This window comes from Ylistrum balloti, unplaced genomic scaffold (genome assembly GCF_031769215.1).
Source record: "Ylistrum balloti isolate Yb309-2 unplaced genomic scaffold, AGI_CSIRO_Ybal_v1 Utg369806, whole genome shotgun sequence".
In the NCBI taxonomy this organism is placed as follows: domain Eukaryota; kingdom Metazoa; phylum Mollusca; class Bivalvia; order Pectinida; family Pectinidae; genus Ylistrum; species Ylistrum balloti.
The window spans coordinates 201,419-221,890 of record NW_026781981.1 but is presented as its reverse complement, the minus strand read 5'-3'; the positions used below and the strand labels follow the sequence as shown (position 1 = coordinate 221,890).

Sequence of the window (20,472 nt, the reverse complement as noted above, 5' to 3'; positions counted from 1 at the left end):
TAGAATGGTACCTGGCTTCAAGTATTCTGAAAATCAACGCGATATTGCACTTCGCAGAGGTTTAAGTGGGTCCGCAACATCGTGTAACTTTCTGCAAAAAGCAATGATTGAGCGGAGGGTTATATTGCCATCTCGTTATAGCGCAAGGAGCCAAAAGGCTGATTCTTTTAGCCCAACAAACAGAGTCCAGGAAGGATCATCGTCAGAATACAAACCTCAGCAGCGGATGGAAAACAGAGACACGAAAAGTACCGGCCTAGATAGTAAAATATCACAAATTTCAAACACCATTGAATCGCCACGCATTCATTCAGCTTCTCAGAAAATAATGGTTAAAAGAGAAAAACTTCCTTCTTCAAGCTTAACGAACAGAACTGCTAGTGCGGCAGTTATACCAGGTGAACACCAGGATACTGTTCAGGGATCATATTCACAAAGTCAACATTTGGGGCAGCAAAGCTACCCACGTATCAGTAGTACACCTATAGCCACCGCTGTGGATAATGAGCACAATTCTCTCATGCCAAATCATCAAGATGCAGAAAATAAACGTTTGAATATGGAACAATCATCTGACATATTAGATAGACGAGGAATCGACGGAGGGTATGAACAAGACTCATCCCAAGATTTATCGCGATTACAAAACATCATGGACGATAAAGAGCCAATTAAGAATATGAGTGGATCTAAATATTCAAGCACGTTTTTTAACACAGCAATAAGTGAACGACGAGCATTGTTTCCCTCCCGGCTAAGGAGCAAAGCCCACAACTCAACAGCGGGAATCGGTCCTCCTGTACTTGCCTCCCAAGGAAACACAACTGGTCTCCGCTATGAACACAGAAGCTCTGAACTCAATATGCAATATGAAAACGGGAATTCTTTCCCCACGGAGGAAGTTGGTGTGAATATGGAAAATAACAATGGTGGAATACATACAGACACCGAAACCACTGCAGTAAAAAAGACAGGAAATAATACCATGATAAAGGTGACGGGCGATAACATAGTAACACGTGATGAAAATCATACAAACAAATATCCAGAGGATGTTCATTTTTCGGCAAGCAAACAGAGTCCACGTCATGCAATACCTCACTTTCGGGGAAGAAGTGAAACGGCCGAGACTTCGAGACCTGCAAACAAAGTTCATTATGGATCGTCAACTGATCCTAAACGGCGGCAGCAGTTGGAAAAGAAAATACCTGGAAATAACGACAGTGACAGTAAAATGTTACCATTTTCAAAAAACACTGATTATCCACGTGTAAGTCTAGCTTCCAAAAGAAGAAAGAATAAAAGAGCTATGTCTTCCTTTAGAAAAACGAATGGAACAAATTTAAATTTAAATGTTGCGTCTGGTTGCAGAACGGATGACGATCAGGGAGAACCCTCACACAGTCAACAGTTAAGTTATCCAAGATACTCAAATATCAGTAGCGAAAATTATATAGTAACATCAGTCGATAATGAACACGATTTTCAAAAGCTACGTGATGAAATTGTGGAAAATGAAAACCTTGACGTAAGAAAGTCATCTGACAAACCAAATGAAGATGAAATCGATGAAATCGGCTGGCAAGATCCATCTCCAGTACAAAGCGCATTAGACTTAAATGCAACTAATACGAACATGAGTGGATCTATAAATTCAAGCACGTTTTTAACCCTGGCAATAAATCAACGAAGAGCAAACTTTCCGTCTCGGCTAACGAGCAAAGCCCACAATATGACTGTGGGAAGCGGCGCTCCTGTACTTGTGTCCCAAAGCAGTACAACAGGTCTACAGTATATACACGGCTCTGAACCAACTATTCAGGATGGAAATGAGAATTCAAAATCTACGCAAAAATTTGATACAAGATTGGACGAAAGTCGTTCTAGAATTTATAAAGAAAGTGAAACTTCTGCAGGAGATCTGACCGCAGATAGTACTATTTCAAATGCGACTGCCGATGAAGTACCTCAGGATACTGAAAATCATCACCAGCAAACCAAGAGTGTTGTAGAGATCATCAGCTCTGTTGAGGAAAAGACCTCACAAGAAGAAAACATCTCTGATACTAGCAAAAATATTCAGCTTTCTGTCCCAAAGCCAATGGAAAAACTTGTCCCGAGCCAATTCCCTGTAAACAAGAAAAAACTCCCAATAGTCTGTAGCCCACAGAGGGAAACCGTCGCCATAGCCGCGAAGGTCCTTATTCCACACAGGGTTCCCACATCCACTGCCAGTATAACAGGTAAGACATCAAAGTCATTGGACAGGTGTTTCATACAGAAATACGTATTCACCACTATGGATATAGCAGAGACTACTTATACTGCAATGTGTACTTCGGTGATTGGTCCTTTCAGCAAAGTCCAATTAATGATATAGTTAATTCATTCTGTTCTAAAACCAAAACTTTTTGTTGTATATATACATACATATATAATCTTGTTTATATTATAATTTTTATTCCATAACAAAAGGAATTATACGTTCGTATTGATTTAAGGTCGATCGGATTGTTCCGATTTCAATGTGTGCTAAGCATTGGAAACATTTCAGGGCCAATTTCAGATATATCATATTAGGATTTTAAGTACAACAGTATGGAGTTGCGCGACAATATGCTTATCTTGAATAGTTGCAAGTCACTTGAAATATAAACAAATATCATAATATGTTTAAAGCGTTTTTTTATGAAAAATATCTATGATCTCCTCACTTTTAAAAGTTTTTTTGTTTCTATTTAGACTGCAAAAAATACACATCAAATCAAAGTGGTACATAGGATTTAGAATTGAAGATTTGATACTATACCACTTTATTTTCATTCTTACAGTAGCTACAGGTGACTCTCTGGAGGAAAAGGAGGCAATTAAACCAATTATCCGGAAGCCACCGATGGAATCTATCCCATCAGTTCCAAAGAAGATTAAAAACTTCCGGTTTCGTCAAAAGATGGTGTTGACAGGGAGACTTCATCACAAGAGTGAAGAAAATTTGAAATTCTTTAAACACATTACAAAATCGACAGAGAAATTTCGCAACGACCATACGAGAAATGTACAATAAACTTATTTATGTTATAATGACGTGTATATTTTCTGTCAAAATAGACTCGGTAATCGTATCTAACGAAAAAAATTGCAGTCCGATGATTTATAGTACAAATAATTTTAAGGGTTCGAACTTACTAAAGAAGATTAATATACGGACATTTGGAATTGATATTCTTTCTTTAAAACTGCATAACTATTTTATCTTATCATTATGTTTTAAAATTTTATTTTACTTTTTTATCATAAGATGTTTAGTAAACTAAAGGAACTATAATCACTACTAATCAAAGGTCATTTAGTTCATTATACGTTAACGCTAATTGACTACGTCAATATATATGCATCTGTTGGGTAGGGTCGTTGTAATGGCAAAGGTTCAAAGGAAGTTGATGGCGCTTCGAGGAGACATACTTGTCCGGTCGAATCTGCAACAGCGAGATTTAAACATGAACTTATTGTCCATTAAAATCCAGTATACTCCTACTCATACATTGAGTTATAGTCGTAGTATAGTTATATACAACTTGATTAATATACATATTTTATAATTGTACCCAAACAACACCTTTCTAAACGAACGCTAGCCAGTAATTGGTGATTTGGTATCTTGTCTCAGTTCATGTTATAAGGACTGTAATTGTGTTAGACATCTAGTTAACTCATCTTTGTATGTCCTTAAGTTGTATACACAGGTTTTCTAATGAAAGAAGAAGAAGAAGAAGAAGAAGAAGAAGAAGAAGAAGAAGAAGAGGGACTGGAATCATTCCGTGAATTTCTTAAGTCCTAAACAGTTATTATTCTGACCATGTATCCATTCTCTGCTTAGTGATGTCATATTGATTCCACACACCGCATGTTTCTTGTGACGGACGACAGAATAATAAAGACTGTACAGTGTGAAAATGCACCATAAACAAATTCGTAATGGAAATATGACATTGATTATGATGTTCAAAATAAAAAACAAATGTCATTAGTAGTGGATCGAGGTATACAGAGGGGAACCATCAAGCAACGTTACATCATCAGAAAGTATTGAAACTAATACACATATATATATATATATACATATATATATATACATATATGGATTTCGTAAGAATCACGAGGGTTTGAAGGAGGCACACTAGAAATCAAGACCCCGATAACATGTCACAGGTTAAATCAACCACGGGTACTAGATATCTAGTCTCAAATTAGACAGCCTTTTCTCTGTCATGTGGAGCTGGAAATGTATGAAACATCTTAAGACTACCAAAATGCTCATAAAACTGAAGTGCAATAACACCGTTCTGTCGTCATACAACCGTTATTATCGTTTAAATAATGAGGCATAAACACGTGCGATGTGACATGCAATCAAACTTTTAACGTCCGTTTCAGGACTTCACGATCGCTGGTCCTAGCGTCACTGGAGCAAGAAATTTTTCTATAAGGGATATAGAGTATGGATAGGACATTATTCTCAATATATTAGGCGTATGAAAATGTATTATTTTATTAAATGGACAAAAGCACATGTGGTACAATCGGATGTCACATGACTCAAATGTTCCTGAGTTAAGACGAAACAAAAAATTACGCAAGAAAGATTGTACACAAAACACAATTGAATAGCATTTTCAATACACTGGAATTATATATAAATAGAGCCAAATTATAAATCAAACTACACACATCATACGGTTGTTTCGTCCTTCTAGGATTTGTCACTGGTTACTAAGGGCCAAAATCTTAAATCTAAAACCAACAGTGTCCATCACCTGTTATCTCGAAGATTTCACAAATGATGCACCTTTCAATACAAATTTAGATTTAGGTTCAATAGAGTCACATTATGAATTATACTACATCATACTTCTAATCTATATATTAACTGTCAAATAAAAAAAGAATAAAAAACCCCGGACCATCATCAAATCGAACCCTCACGGAGAGTAGAAAAATTAAGGCGGGTAATCTGGTATCAGTTGTTTTGACCAATCAACATCTGTTATGTTTATGACATCCGGTAAGCCTCGTTTTGAAGTTACATTGGCGGTAGCAACCAACATGGAGACGGGAGGTTTCGACCGTGGGTTGCGGTTGAATAGGTGTAATGACTATTAAGAAGAGACGGAATAGGTTTCGACTCTGTGGTAGTGGATGTAAGTATTTTCTTCATAATGCTGATTATGTAGAGAAGTTGCCTGAAGCATTTGAGACTTTTAAATGCCGTTAGAAATGGACCTTCTCCTTCTTGAGTAAATTCAAATTGAGTGTGTAGTTATGAAAAATGAAAAAAAAAAGTGATTTTGTGAAGAGCTTTCCATCTTTTCATGCATCAGAGACTTCGCTATAGTAGATGAATTGCATGTAAAAGTGAAAACACTCTTTTTATGGCATATGCTACTTTGAGTTGTTAGAATTATTTTGAAACATTAACATCATGACACCAGCGGTGAATCATATTTCTCAATAAATTAAATATGTTATTAGGATGAGATTTAGAGCGCAATATTGCACTGTATTCACAGGCATTGCTGTCCAGTTTATATACGTTCTTCCCTACCATAGATTAATGTATATTGATAATTTTATCTAAAAATTCTAACTTCGTTATATTTCAGCTGATGGTACAATATCAACAGGGGATTCCTCTTCCAGCTCTTCAACTTCAAGCAGCACAAGTTCAGGACATGTTAGGATAAGGTTGGGGTTTTCCACTAGACTTCGAATCTTCTTCCGCAGAATTCTGTGTAAGTCATACAGAGCATTTGACTATCTAGATTAATTAAATATTTGTGCCAGTTAGTAATATGAACAGATACCTTTAAAAATTATTTCCTTAAATTTTCTATCAGATTATGACACTATTACATAATGGGTGTAAGGCAATTACACCCCTTTTGAAGGAGTAATGTTTGTAGAATAAATGCGCTTCTGAACTATTTTTCCTTAAGAAGGAAAAAACAAATCAGAATATCCCTCTGTAGTATGAGAAGAAAAAATCATTTTCACATATAAATGTAGTACATGGATTTTTTTTTGAGAAAGCTGATACAACATGATCAAGCAAAATCCAATTTGTTTAAGTAAAAAGCATAGAAAATGAAAGAAGGTAGTTTGTGTGCATACACACAATGAATCTCCCCTTCCTCTCCCCCATGAAGTATAATTCAATGTGAGGCAGAAGATGTTGATGATTTCATTTTAATCAAATTCCTGTTCACTGTTGGGGTTGGTTTGAATGAGAAATTTATAAGATGTTGTACATGCAGCTGAAATTCAGAAATTTTGAATTAGGTGGTACATATGCTTGTTTTGAAATTTTTGAAATATGATTATAGTTTTTGTTTTTGTTTTCATCAGCTCGTTTTCGCAAAGGGAAAAAAAGAATTCATCCCAACAGACAATCTAGTATGTCTGTTACAGAAAATCGCTCTCTGTCTATCATCATGGAATTACCTGAACATACTGAACCCTCAGGAACACAGGTAAAGCAAACAGTAAATCATTATGGTCAATTATTATGTCACATTTTCCATCACAAATTATGACGTTGCATTAGTTTATCGAATGATCAATACAGCTCATGTCTGTACTGTAGTGAAAAGAATATTATAGATTTCCTGATGTCCATAAAATGTTGGGGGTTTTTTTCCAGGTTAATTATGATTATGTTTTTTGAATTATTCAATACAGAAATCTATGTTGGTTCTGGTTATTTTCAGATCGCTCCTTCTCCACGACCTTTTTCTGCAGGTGTACAGAAAATAATCCATCGTTTAAATGGTAAGATAAATATTTGGGAAGGTGCAAGTAGCCTGAAGTTGTACTTGAAGATATCATTTCTGTGATATGGTGAAGACAGTTTTGATAATTTTTACAGCAACTTATCTTATATATATATTTCTAGAATATTTTGCAAATATGTATTGATGGCATCAACAAATAATATGGGAAAGAGGTAAACTTGGACTATTCTTTCTACCCTTACTTACCATAACTAGTCCCGAACAAAGGTCCCACTACCACCAACAATATCAGTACCCCTAAGCCCAAGTCCCAATACCATTCACAGTTCCAACACCATTCACAATACTAGACCAATCATATATACTAACACTACCATTTAGACACAATACTAGTCTCACAACCTTATACAATACCAAGCTACTTCTCACGATACCAAAGAAACTACCACATGTAATACCACTGACAGTCACATTCTAATTACCACTACCATTTACAATACCACTACCAACCACAGCACTACTTCCGCTCCTATTACCACAGCCATCCATCATATCCACAATACCACTCGCATCCATGATATTTCGCAGGTATATTGCCTCAGTTGAAAGCTTCGCATGTAGGAAAGCATCTTCTATCTTCTTGTTGCGATGTACTCAATGGGGAACTAGCACTTCTAACCATAACACCATTACCATCCACAATAACATTTCAATCCACAATACCACTTCTATCCACCATACCACCCACAATATCACTTCAGGGCTCTCGATCTGCCAGATTTGGGGCCGAATTCCCAATGCAAAATAGTATCTTTTTTCCCCAATTTAGACCCGAAGTTTTCCCAATTCTATGGAAAACACCATTATTTTTCCCAATTCTAAGGGCCCCAGGCCCTGGGCCCCAGTCCCAAAATGGGGTGTGAGAGCCTTGCACTTCTATCCACAATACCACTTCTATCCACAAAACCACAAACAATACCACTTCTATCCTCAATACCACCCACAATACCACTTCTATCCACAATACCACCCACAATACCACTTCTATTCGCAATACCACCCACAATACCACTTCTATCCGCAATACCACCCACAATACCACTTCTATTCACAATACCACCCACAATATCACTTCTATCTTCAATACCACCCACAATACCACTTCTATTCACAATACCATCCACAATATCACTTCTATCCGCAATACCACCCACAATACCACTTCCATCCACAATACCATTTCCACCTGCAATGCCATATCCATCCACAATGCCACACCCAGCCACAGTACCATTTCCAATCACAATAATATTTCCATCAACAATACCACATTCGTCCATTGTCACACACAACACTATTACTGTTATTTGTGGGCAAGCAGTTCCAGTTGCTGTGATGGAATTTTCCAAATTTTTCCTGTTTTCATGGAACCAGGTCATATCTATCAATGTCACAGTTCCCTGCAAGATCTCAAAAATAATTATTATTTTGTGACTGGCACTGCCATTGTTGGAATACACCTGCCACATATATATTTTGCAGCATTTGGCTGTGATTTAAACCAGCAGTATTTTAGCTTGTGCATTAGTTTGACAAAATTCCTCTCTGAATTTACTTAGATATTAAGTTTCAAAATAAAAAAAAAACTTTTCAAATAAGCCATTTTGAATGCTGTAATGGACAAATCTATTCATGAAAAATTTTTAAGTTTGGGACTATATCACCATGCTGGGCAATTATTTGACATGTCAGTGTCAAGTAAACAAAGATTAACCAACAAAGTGTTGAACTTTTGATAGTCTGATTTTTTTATCTCTCTTTACCCTCGTCAAAATACAGCTTATATCATAAGAAACTGGCCATGTTATCTCTATATATACTGATAATATCACAAACTTTATATATATGTATCTAATATCTTGTACTGCAGCGTAGTCAACTAGACAACAGGATTTCATTCTTGCCTTTTGTAGTAAAACAATCCTTGAGTTGTTCTTCAAGAGACAGCAGTCAGTCACCAGAGCCTGAAAATGAGAATATGTCACCAACGGCTGCAAAGTCGTCATCACAATACTCCTCAATCAGCAATATGTTTGATATTGCTAGCCTGTCTTCTGAACTCCTGGAGGAAACTATTGTTGACCATCAGGTATAGTTATTCCCTTTGTCCTGGTTATATGAATCTATTCAACGATATTAAGTGTCCAAACAGACACCAAACATAATCAAGTAGCAAAGATACTATAGTGTATTAAAATTACTTTGATTGACAAATTAAATACAACTTGGTTGTCATTTCATTATTGACAGATTAACCATCAATATGAAGAAAAAGTGGAATCAGCAAATATGGACGTCAGCAGAGGATACTGTAGGAATGAGAGTAAGTGTTGTATTTTGTATGGCATGTATTTCTTTTCTTACAGATATAACCAGGGTACAAAACAACATGATATGTTGGATATAGATCAGGGTCCAACACAATTAACAGACATATTTTGTATGGTTGATATAGATCAGGGTCCAACACAACACACACATTCTGTATGGTTGATATAGATTAGGGTCCAACACAACACACACATTCTGTATGGTTGATATAGATTAGGGTCCAACACAACACACGCATTCTGTATGGTTGATATAGATTAGGGTCCAACACAACACACACATTCTGTATGGTTGATATAGATTAGGGTCCAACACAACACACGCATTCTGTATGGTTGATATAGATGAGAGTCCAACACAACACACACATTCTGTATGGTTGATATAGATGAGGGTCCAACACAACACACGCATTCTGTATGGTTGATATAGATGAGGGTCCAACACAACACACGCATTCTGTATGGTTGATATAGATCAGGGTCCAACACAACACACACATTCTGTATGGTTGATATAGATTAGGGTCCAACACAACACACGCATTCTGTATGGTTGATATAGATCAGGGTCCAACACAACACACACATTCTGTATGGTTGATATAGATTAGGGTCCAACACAACACACACATTCTGTATGGTTGATATAGATGAGGGTCCAACACAACACACGCATTCTGTATGGTTGATATAGATGAGGGTCCAACACAACACACACATTCTGTATGGTGGGTGATATATGGTTGATTAGGGTCCAACACAACACACACATTCTGTATGGTGGGTATAGATGAGGGTCCAACACAACACACACATTCTGTATGGTTGATATAGATCAGGGTCCAACACAACACACACATTCTGTATGGTGGGTATAGATGAGGGTCCAACACAACACACACATTCTGTATGGTTGATATAGATCAGGGTCCAACACAACACACACATTCTGTATGGATGATTTAGATTAGGGTCCAACACAACACACACATTCTGTATGGTTGATATAGATCAGGGTCCAACACAACACACGCATTCTGTATGGTGGGTATAGATGAGGGTCCAACACAACACACACATTCTGTATGGTTGATATAGATCAGGGTCCAACACAACACACACATTCTGTATGGTTGATATAGATGAGGGTCCAACACAACACACACATTCTGTATGGTTGATATAGATCAGGGTCCAACACAACACACGCATTCTCTATGGTGGGTATAGATGAGGGTCCAACACAACACACACATTCTGTATGGTTGATATAGATTAGGGTCCAACACAACACACACATTCTGTATGGTTGATATAGATCAGGGTCCAACACAACACACACATTCTGTATGGTTGATATAGATTAGGGTCCAACACAACACACACATTCTGTATGGTTGATATAGATGAGGGTCCAACACAACACACGCATTCTGTATGGTGGGTATAGATGAGGGTCCAACACAACACACACATTCTGTATGGTTGATATAGATCAGGGTCCAACACAACACACGCATTCTCTATGGTGGGTATAGATTCTTCTGTATGGTTGATATAGATTTGGGTCCAACACAACACACACATTCTGTATGGTTGATATAGATTAGGGTCCAACACAACACACACATTCTGTATGGTTGATATAGATGAGGGTCCAACACAACACACACATTCTGTATGGTTGATATAGATCCAACACAACACACGGGTCCAACACAACACACACATTCTGTATGGTTGATATAGATAGGGTCCAACACAACACACACATTCTGTATGGTTGATATAGATGAGGGTCCAACACAACACACACATTCTGTATGGTTGATATAGACAACACACACATTCTGTAGGGTCCAACACAACACACACATTCTGTATGGTTGATATAGATCAGGGTCCAACACTACACATACATTCTGTATGGTTGATATAGATCAGGGTCCAACACAACACATGCATTCTGTATGGTTGATATAGATCAGGGTCCAACACAACACACACATTCTGTATGGTTGATATAGATTAGGGTCCAACACAACACACGCATTCTGTATGGTTGATATAGATTAGGGTCCAACACAACACACACATTCTGTATGGTTGATATAGATTAGGGTCCAACACAACACACACATTCTGTATGGTTGATATAGATCAGGGTCCAACACTACACACACATTCTGTATGGTTGATATAGATCAGGGTCCAACACAACACACACATTCTGTATGGTTGATATATAGAACACAACACACACATTCTGTAGGGTCCAACACAACACACACATTCTGTATGGTTGATATAGATTCTGTAGGGTCCAACACAACACACCCATTCTGTATGGTTGGTATAGATGAGGGTCCAACACAACACACACATTCTGTATGGTTGATATAGATTAGGGTCCAACACAACACACACATTCTGTATGGTTGATATAGATCAGGGTCCAACACTACACACACATTCTGTATGGTTGATATAGATCAGGGTCCAACACTACACACACATTCTGTATGATTGATATAGATTAGGGTCCAACACAACACACGCATTCTGTATGGTTGATATAGATCAGGGTCCAACACAACACACGCATTCTGTATGGTTGATATAGATGAGGGTCCAACACAACACACACATTCTGTATGGTTGATATAGATGAGGGTCCAACACAACACACACATTCTGTATGGTTGATATAGATCAGGGTCCAACACAACACACGCATTCTGTATGGTTGATATAGATCAGGGTCCAACACTACACACACATTCTGTATGGTTGATATAGATCAGGGTCCAACACAACACACACATTCTGTATGGTTGATATAGATCAGGGTATAAAACAATTAACAGACATAGTTTGTATGGTGTGTATTTGTCTACTTAAACTAAAAGTGGGTAAATTCTTTACCATAATAAGGGTCCAGCACACCAATAAGCGTAGGAGCTATCAATGAGGCTTGAGATTACATAATACACCTGGTCTTATTCTATGGTTTAAGTATCCTCAGGGCATAATCAGTCAGATGTGGGTGCTGTAAAGTATACTATAAGCTGTTTCTGTGGTTATCTGCCACCATGATTAGAGGGAAAAAACTTATAATACTTAAACACTTTACAATATGGCTGATGAGTGTAATGACAATATGAAATATTGTTATGTAGAAATTATGGAAAAAATATTTGATCATCTCATCCCTCTGCATAAGAATAATGGTATTTAGTACTCAGCAAAGTTTGATGCTGAATTTTAAAAGTCTAAGATTCTTGTTGATATTTATCTTCCTTCAGAACTGTATTATTTTAAAATACATGATGATGAGGATGTTAAAGTTATTCAGGCAAAACTCTCTATGAAGAATACATGTTCTGACAAGGTGTGAATTAAATATATATTCCTTTTAGATGCAAAAGAAAGAGAGCAATCAAGTTTGATGTCCTCGACAGCAAATAGCGTGTCACCTATGGATAGTTTTTTGGAGAAAACAGGTGATACTGAAACTATGAAGATGGAGAACAAAACAGAAATTAAATCTGTTCAGTTCCAAACCAATGTTCGAGTGTACCCAAGTCCTGGCGGTAGAGTGGATACTTCAAGTCAAGAGATGGTGCAGTCACTTTCAGACCATCCATTAGAGGGACTCCAGGTGGGTGATGATTGCAAATCCAGGAGACCTGCCACACCAGGCAATATTTTCATTGAAGGGGAGACACCTGTTTCTCTATCCCACATACCAATACCTGGGAAGGATGGAAAGAAAACAATCTCTCCCCATCAGGCATCCACAATGGTGACATCGGAGGATCCTAATGATATGCCAAGCAATGCCATGAATCCAGACAATGACAAATGGAAAACAGGTGTACCTTTGCCTGAGTGTTCAGCAAATAACCAACATACCAATATACTGGTTGAATGGGAGCATTGCACCAAACAAGAGGACAACAGCTCTGCTTTAGACAATGATACTCTTTCTGATAACGTATGTGCCAAGCAATCTTGTAGAGTGGACATTTCAACGGATCCAGGAACCAATGAGAAAATCTTACTTGGTGATGAAAGATGTGAGAAGGGAAAGAATATGTCTGAAGTCAATGTTGTTGATAGCGACAGGCAGGAATTAGAGAAAGCTAGGCGACGAGCTGACAGGAAGAAGAGAAAAGAAATGAGGATGGCAGCTGAAGGTTATAACAAAGAACCAGAAAACCTGCCTCAAGGAGAGGGACATAAAAAAAGGTCAAAAAAGAAGGAAAGACCTCAGAAAGATTCAGCAGTAAGTAATATAAACCAAACCCTTCCACAGGATTACGGGAAACAAGAGGAATTCCTATACAGGCCAGATGGACCACAAGAATATAGACAACAGGCGATCATCAGACTGCAAGCAGAAAGAGACTTGACAAACCCACCCACACACGAAGGTAGTGAAAGTGTTGTCATCTACGAAGATAAACTTCAAAGCTGGGAAAAAATGAAAAGAAATGGGGACATTCACTCATTAGATTGTCAGGAGGGGACTAACAGTTCCACAAAAACGCAGACAAAAAAGAAGAAAAAGAGAAATCCAGCAGCAGCTAGGGATGATGTGACAGAGAAAACAAATATGAAACAGAAGATCTTAATTGAGGATGAGGTGAAGAATGAAGATTGTGTGAAGTCAGGTGAAGTGATTGGGAAGTACTCTGTTCCCATAAATCAATCTGTACATCACAGAGACACATCAAACAGAAGCCATGAGAGCAAAAGTACAAATGACAATGTTTTAGATTGCAGCAATGATAATGAGAATCCCGATTACTATGAGAGTCATTTGAAACTTGGAGAAACAGCATCAACTTACTTAGATGAAGTTAGTAACGAGCAGCTCTCTCAAGAGGAGCAGAGAAAGAAAAAGGCTGACAGAAAGAAAAGGAAAGAGACCAAAGCAGCTGCAAAGAAATTATCAAATGATGAAGTGCTATTTGTAACACCTGAGGATGAGGCCGTTAAAGATTATCCCAATGTCCAGGATAGGTCCTCACACAGGAGCAGAAAACTGAGGAACGATTTACCTAATGAGGACAAAATGAGTGAGACCCAGTTGGATATTGAAAAAATCTTAGCCCTGTCATCTTATTCAGAAAAGATGCAACAAACTCAGCAGGTCAAAATGATGCCAGGCAAAGAAAAATCAGTGAAGGCCACAAGTCTCAACTCAGGGTATAGGCAAGGGAGTGAAATGACAGAAACTGGGACAGCGATGGATAAAGTTGTGAAGTCTGAAGATTCAGAAGCTTTCAAAATTGAAGAGGGCTACCAAAAGGATAGCAGTAATTCTAAACCAAAAAAGAAAATGATGAATGTTAGCTGTGTAGAAAGAATCCAGCAACAGAATTTCAAACAAAAGAGAGATGACAAAAACTTTGAAGTGGACAAACTCAATAGTGCAGTTTCTCCTGTTGCTGAAACTCCTTATGATGGAGATGCTTTGACTGCAGAGTCTGATATTTTGAAACATCAAAGAGTAATTAATGAGGATGATTTAGATTTAAACCCTATCCGTTTGGCATCTGGTTCTGAAACTGATTCTGCTATTCCCAGTGAATCTAGTAAGAAATATGTTGATGCAGGAGTGGGACCGACACCTTCAGAAAATGTTTCACAGAAATCAGTTTTCGAGTCAAAAACAATGCCTGTAAACGTTACTGGTGGAGAACAGCACAGAAAAACATCAAACAAAAACACAGAACAACAGTATATCTCATCTGAAAAATACTCTAAAAATCAGAATGGGTCCAAACAGTCTGGGGGCCACTTAATTGGTCAGCAGTATTCTGTTGACCAGCATTTGTCCTTGTGTCAAGAGGAAGATAGTGATGGCCCCGAAGTGAAATGCAGAGAAGTGCTTGATGTCGGTGATGCTGATATGTTGTGTCAGGTTCCAATGAACACACCTACAAATTTATCTAGGATGCTTAACAAGGTACAAACTCTAGAGAGTAGGTTAATGATGGCTGATCAAGATGATTCAATGTCATGGCAAGGAGTGAGAGGAAATGATGATTACCATGAAGACAATCTAGTCATCAACAAACCATCAAAGTATCCAAGGAACAGAGACAGCCGCCAACCAGAGAATGACAAGGATAGGCAGTGGACAACCAGTCCCAGTGTTAGAGACGACTTATATCCATCAGCAATCGACCAGGATAGGCCTAGACCAGTGGGCTGTGATGTGGATATCAGTCAGGGCAAAGAGTTGGAAACAACTATTAAAAGGAAGCATCAGTCTGGGTGAGTTTGTCTATATCTATACTGGTAAAGACATTCTGGAAACATAACATTACAGGTGTTGGAAGGGAAGCAAAGCAGAGTAGTGCTTTAGATACTTGTATCATTGATGAGAACTTTATCAGAACTACAAATTCAAAGCAGATTCAAATATCCTATACTTTGATGTTGTGTGTGAACTGATATTATAGCTTGTACTAATATCATTAGGTCAAAATAAAATGAAATCTTTCAAATGATTCAGATATTGTACAGCAAACATGTCGGTTAAATTCTGAAACATACTGTCACAATATTCTCTATTATGTGATGGAAAGGATCTTCAATTCCATTTAATATTGAGTGCTGTGAAATTTCTTTTTTGACACAAATATAAAGTTTTAAATGAAGTAGAAAATCTAGTCACAAGTGTAATATCTTATATTAATCATGACTTCAAAGAGATTTTAGAAAATAATTAATACTGAACATTTCATGTAATTTCTTGTTGATCAAGCATTCCAAAGGACCAACAACAATATCAAAACTACTTTATTACCATTTGCCATTCTTTTTAAAAGATCACGTTTGTGGTTACAACTTATATTTTTATATTTTGGAAATTTTGAGACTTTTATTTAAGGTCTGTGTGAACAATTATTGTTAGTAAAGAATGTTTTAGAAGATAACTGAAAAAACTTTATTACAGCACCAATCGACCTGAATCAAGATCACTGTGGAGTACATCAAACATGAGTATCCCTCACTCCATCCAGGAAGAAGATGAGACAGCAGAGTCTGATGAATTAGATGGTCAGGCAGAGCAAGATTATGGTGACTCTGCTCTAACTGAAGATAACAAAGACAGGAATTTCTATGTCGATACAGGACAAGAAAACAGTATCAAATATCCTGTTCCTGGTCCCAGGGAGGAACTGGCTCCTAATGTATTTAAGGTAACACAATCAGTTTAAAGGCCTGTTAAATAGATTGTGAAAAGCTTTTGATCTCACCTGCTAGTGTGGCAACTTGGCAAATGAGTTTATGTTGCTGTGTGGTGTCCATCCATCCAGTATCAACATCCTATAAGACATGTCTTCTTAATAATCAAGAGGCCAGGATCATGATATTAAGCGAATGCTGGAATAAAGGGCTACCAAGGTTGTTTTGATAAATGACCTTGACATACTTTCATCGTCACAAAGATTTGATATTTCAAAAATCTGCCATTGACTTCTTAATAACTTAGAAGCCCTTGCTTTACATACTTGGTATTGCTCCAATAATATGCTAGGAGGAAGGCTTTCATTTTTGTTCAAATAAATAACCTTGACCTATTCTCAAGGTATTCAGACAACGTTTACTTCATTACCAGAAGGCCTAGACTCAATGATTTTGCCAATAGCATACATGGATAAAGTGCAATCAGGCTTGTTCAAATGAATGTCCTTGCCCTTTCATCAAGGTCACAGGGATCAAATCATAAAAATCTTAAAGCCACTCCATTTGAATAACTGACAGACCCAGGGTAATATTATTTCATTTGAACCTACTGGTATAGAAGAAATATGAAAGTTTTCAGAGTATACTCATCCCACCAAGCCTCCTCTTCATGCAGTACAGAACTGTGATACAGTCCCAGATGACCTTTTGTTGTATAGTGATCACTCAGTGTGCACATGTCTGTAGCACAAAACTTGTATATAAGATATCCCATGAACCCCTCAGCAGTTGTATCACACTATCAAGTTCTACACCTGATTAGATTTTGGTGTACATCAGTCAAGGTTAAAGGGTCAAGGGTCATAGACAGGTTTTACCTGATTTGATTTGTTATCAAAATCTTTGTACATGGAAAATATTAAAACATCTAAATTGACTATCAATTTACCCAAAATTTGGTTGAATATTTTTTCCAGATCCTTTCACTCATAATCTGGCTAAAAAGATGTTTAATATATACAATATTTTAGGTGAGACAATGGAAGGAAATTGCACTGTTTTATATATGGCACAATTTTATAACTAAGTTTGTTACATATATTTTTTATTCATATGGCATTTTAAAGCAAGACTTTTGCTACATGCTGTATTCATCCTTGTTATATTAAATACTTGTTAAATTTCTAATATACTGTAACTTTTCCTGTTATATAACAGGTGGATAAAATGAACCTGCCCCCGGTGTGTAATGTACAGAAGGAGAATTTGACTACATCATCAAGTGCAAGGATACCTTATCACAGCAATCTTACCTCAGGTAAACTCCTTAACCCCAGTAGAGATCACAGAAAGTTTTTATTTTTTTTTTATAAATCATTTTCAAAGTTGATAAGGAATTGAAGATTACTTGATACATTTTCTATGTGTATCGATACATATATGCTGCACACCTTAAAACAAAAAGTAAACACTGTTTGGCTTCCTGATGTTATATGGACAGTGAAAAATAATAACTTTGACAAAATTAAATGCAACCAATTAACTTACCTGAAGTGCATAGATGAAGATGATACTTATATTAACATTATGATGACAGTTCACAATTTGTTGACATTTGGATACGGCTTACAAAGAGGCTTTCCCCAGTGGAATATTTCATGAATTTCATGAATTGATGTGATTCAGATAGCGTGAATATAATATACCGCAAATATATATGGTAGTAATGTTATGGTTGTTACTATTGAAGTTCAATGCAGTGTTAATTGGTACTCACTGTGACCTTTTGATTTCAGGTGTTGATAAAGAACTGGACAGTGGAACAGAGAATATCATGCCATTAGGTAAACAGAGAAAAGTTGATGCCATACAAAACAGAACATCTCCTGAACTGGATGGCCTCCTCAATGATATAAAAGCTGAAGTGGAAATGAGGTTGATCCCAGATCAGACCTGGGAAGAGGTAACTTGGCCTAAAGGTCACTTCAGGCCCAAGGTGAAAGCTACTGTTGACCAGGCAAAGAGTGTACAGGGCCAGGATGCATCTCCTCCATCAGTTGGTAATGAGCAAAGTACAACCAATTCAACAGCCAAAATGATGCTGGCAAATTTGAGCAGAAAACAGAGAGCACATTATGAAAAACTCCAAGTCACCTTCCGTGCCCCAGAAAAGAATCTTCCAGGTGCTCAGTTTTGGAAAGAATTAAATGCAGACAAGTTGGTGCCTGAAGCGGTTTCAGAAGATTTGTTCATCAAAACACCCTTTGGTAATATTTTCCCAAATGCATCTGAGGACCAACTAATGTCTCCTATCAAAGCTTATTGTGATGAACGTTCTCATAGGAGTGATGTCACATTTGACGAGACAGGATATGAAAGCATGGAGCAATCCGAGATGCTTGAAAACAACAGTCCAGAGTCATTGTCAGACCTGAGGGACAAGTTGAGGCAAATTTGCAGGGCAGAAGTTGATTCAGACCAAACTCAACATCATCATTCTCCTCCTACTGAAAGTGACATGAATGAAGTATCCACAGATCCAAGATTCTGGCAATCAACTGACACACCAAACCAATATGAAGACACACAAACTTTCAAAGAACCCTCCTACGCACCGAGCCTAACTGATCGCTATCACATCAAAAAGGAAGAAAATCTTGACTTCTTTAGATGTGTGTCACGAGCTACTCAGAACAACAGCCAAGTGCTAAGGACAGAAGAGGAAAATATAGCAAGATCCTTTGCTAGAACCCAGTCTGAAGAACATACACTTGATGCTGAAACAGCTGATGGCAACTTACTCTTCTTCAAAACGGTAGCGAAATGTCCAGAGTTTTATGAAGAGGCCGAGACAACAGACTTAAATGTTGTCAAATCAAAATATGGCAGAAGTCCAGGGTACATTCCTGATGACCCAAGTAATTATGTTAGCAGAGAGGTAGCCCACCAAAATTTGGAATTCTTCCGATCTGTAGCAAGGGACACCAGCTTCTTTCATTTGCCCCAGAAGAATGACAAGGACAGTGAGGAAGATACAGATGAGGAGGAAACATCACCAAGAGATAAGCTTGTGTCTAGTCCAAATCCTCCCATTCAGCACAATGACACATCTGGTCCTTCCAAAGACAGGCCCCATCACCATGCCAAAATGAGGACTCAACAGTCATCATCTGAAACCTCTCATCGTATTCGATTTCAGTCAGTAGCACAAGGCAATCTGGGTCATTTTCAGCAGTCAAGTCCTCCAAAACCTCAATCCAAGTGGTTTAACAGAAATGATGCACTCAGTCTGGTACAGCCAGTTGTGTCTCCCAGCAAAGCTAAAGAAAATATGGACTTCTTTTTACAAGTCTCAAAGGATCCTCATTTCTACAAGATTGCTGAAAAACCCGAAGCCCCAATAATGGTAGCACCAGATGTAAAACCCAAACATTACAAAACCTACAATGGAATCAATGTTAATAGTGGGCGACCAATAGGCAAACAGGGACTTGGATTCAAGTCACGGCACACCTCATGACTACAAGGCAACTTTAACTACAGCTCAAGAACTTACAATTGTACCAGGAATTGTTTATCCCTTTAAATTTTTAGCTGTAAAAACGTCCCAATGTACAACCGTTACAGTGCATACAGTAACTTCATATTTGGTGCTTTTGCTATATATTTACACTGTTTTTCATTTTATTTTATTAAATTTTGTACAGGCATATTCTACACAGTATATTTTTACAAATTTATATATATATTAAAACTGTTTTTCAAATGTTAGTCTTTTTATTGTCATATTTTTACCCAAGGATGTTTGAACTTCAATCTTTCCTTAGACGTTTAACGGAATGTAACCCCATGGCATTAGTTCAATAATTCTGATGTGTATCTGTTAACAAGGGTACATAAGGTATACACAGTCACCTACCAGGTAGAATCTGTGTAAACTTCCTGATACATTAATGTTATCAACCCTTTAAAACTTTACAAAGAAATTACACCTGGACTTACAAGAGAGAGATATTGTTTTCTAGAATGTGTCAAATAGGAAACCATTTGACTTGCATCACTCATCATGTGACCATACAAATGGT

The 20,472-nt window shown here is 37.4% G+C and overlaps 1 protein-coding gene across 1 annotated transcript; it reads left to right on the top strand.

The window, feature by feature from the left end:
* Window positions 1-5,149: 5,149 nt before the first annotated feature.
* Window positions 5,150-19,907, top strand: LOC132544670 (uncharacterized). Its single transcript, XM_060208294.1, has 11 exons — window positions 5,150-5,198; window positions 5,661-5,789; window positions 6,403-6,527; window positions 6,765-6,825; window positions 8,762-8,937; window positions 9,099-9,171; window positions 12,601-13,197; window positions 13,288-15,469; window positions 16,155-16,401; window positions 17,606-17,705; window positions 18,184-19,907. Exons 1-11 carry the CDS (start codon window positions 5,150-5,152, stop codon window positions 19,905-19,907), a joined length of 5,463 nt encoding a protein of 1,820 aa, XP_060064277.1.
* The last annotated feature ends 565 nt before the right edge of the window (window positions 19,908-20,472 follow it).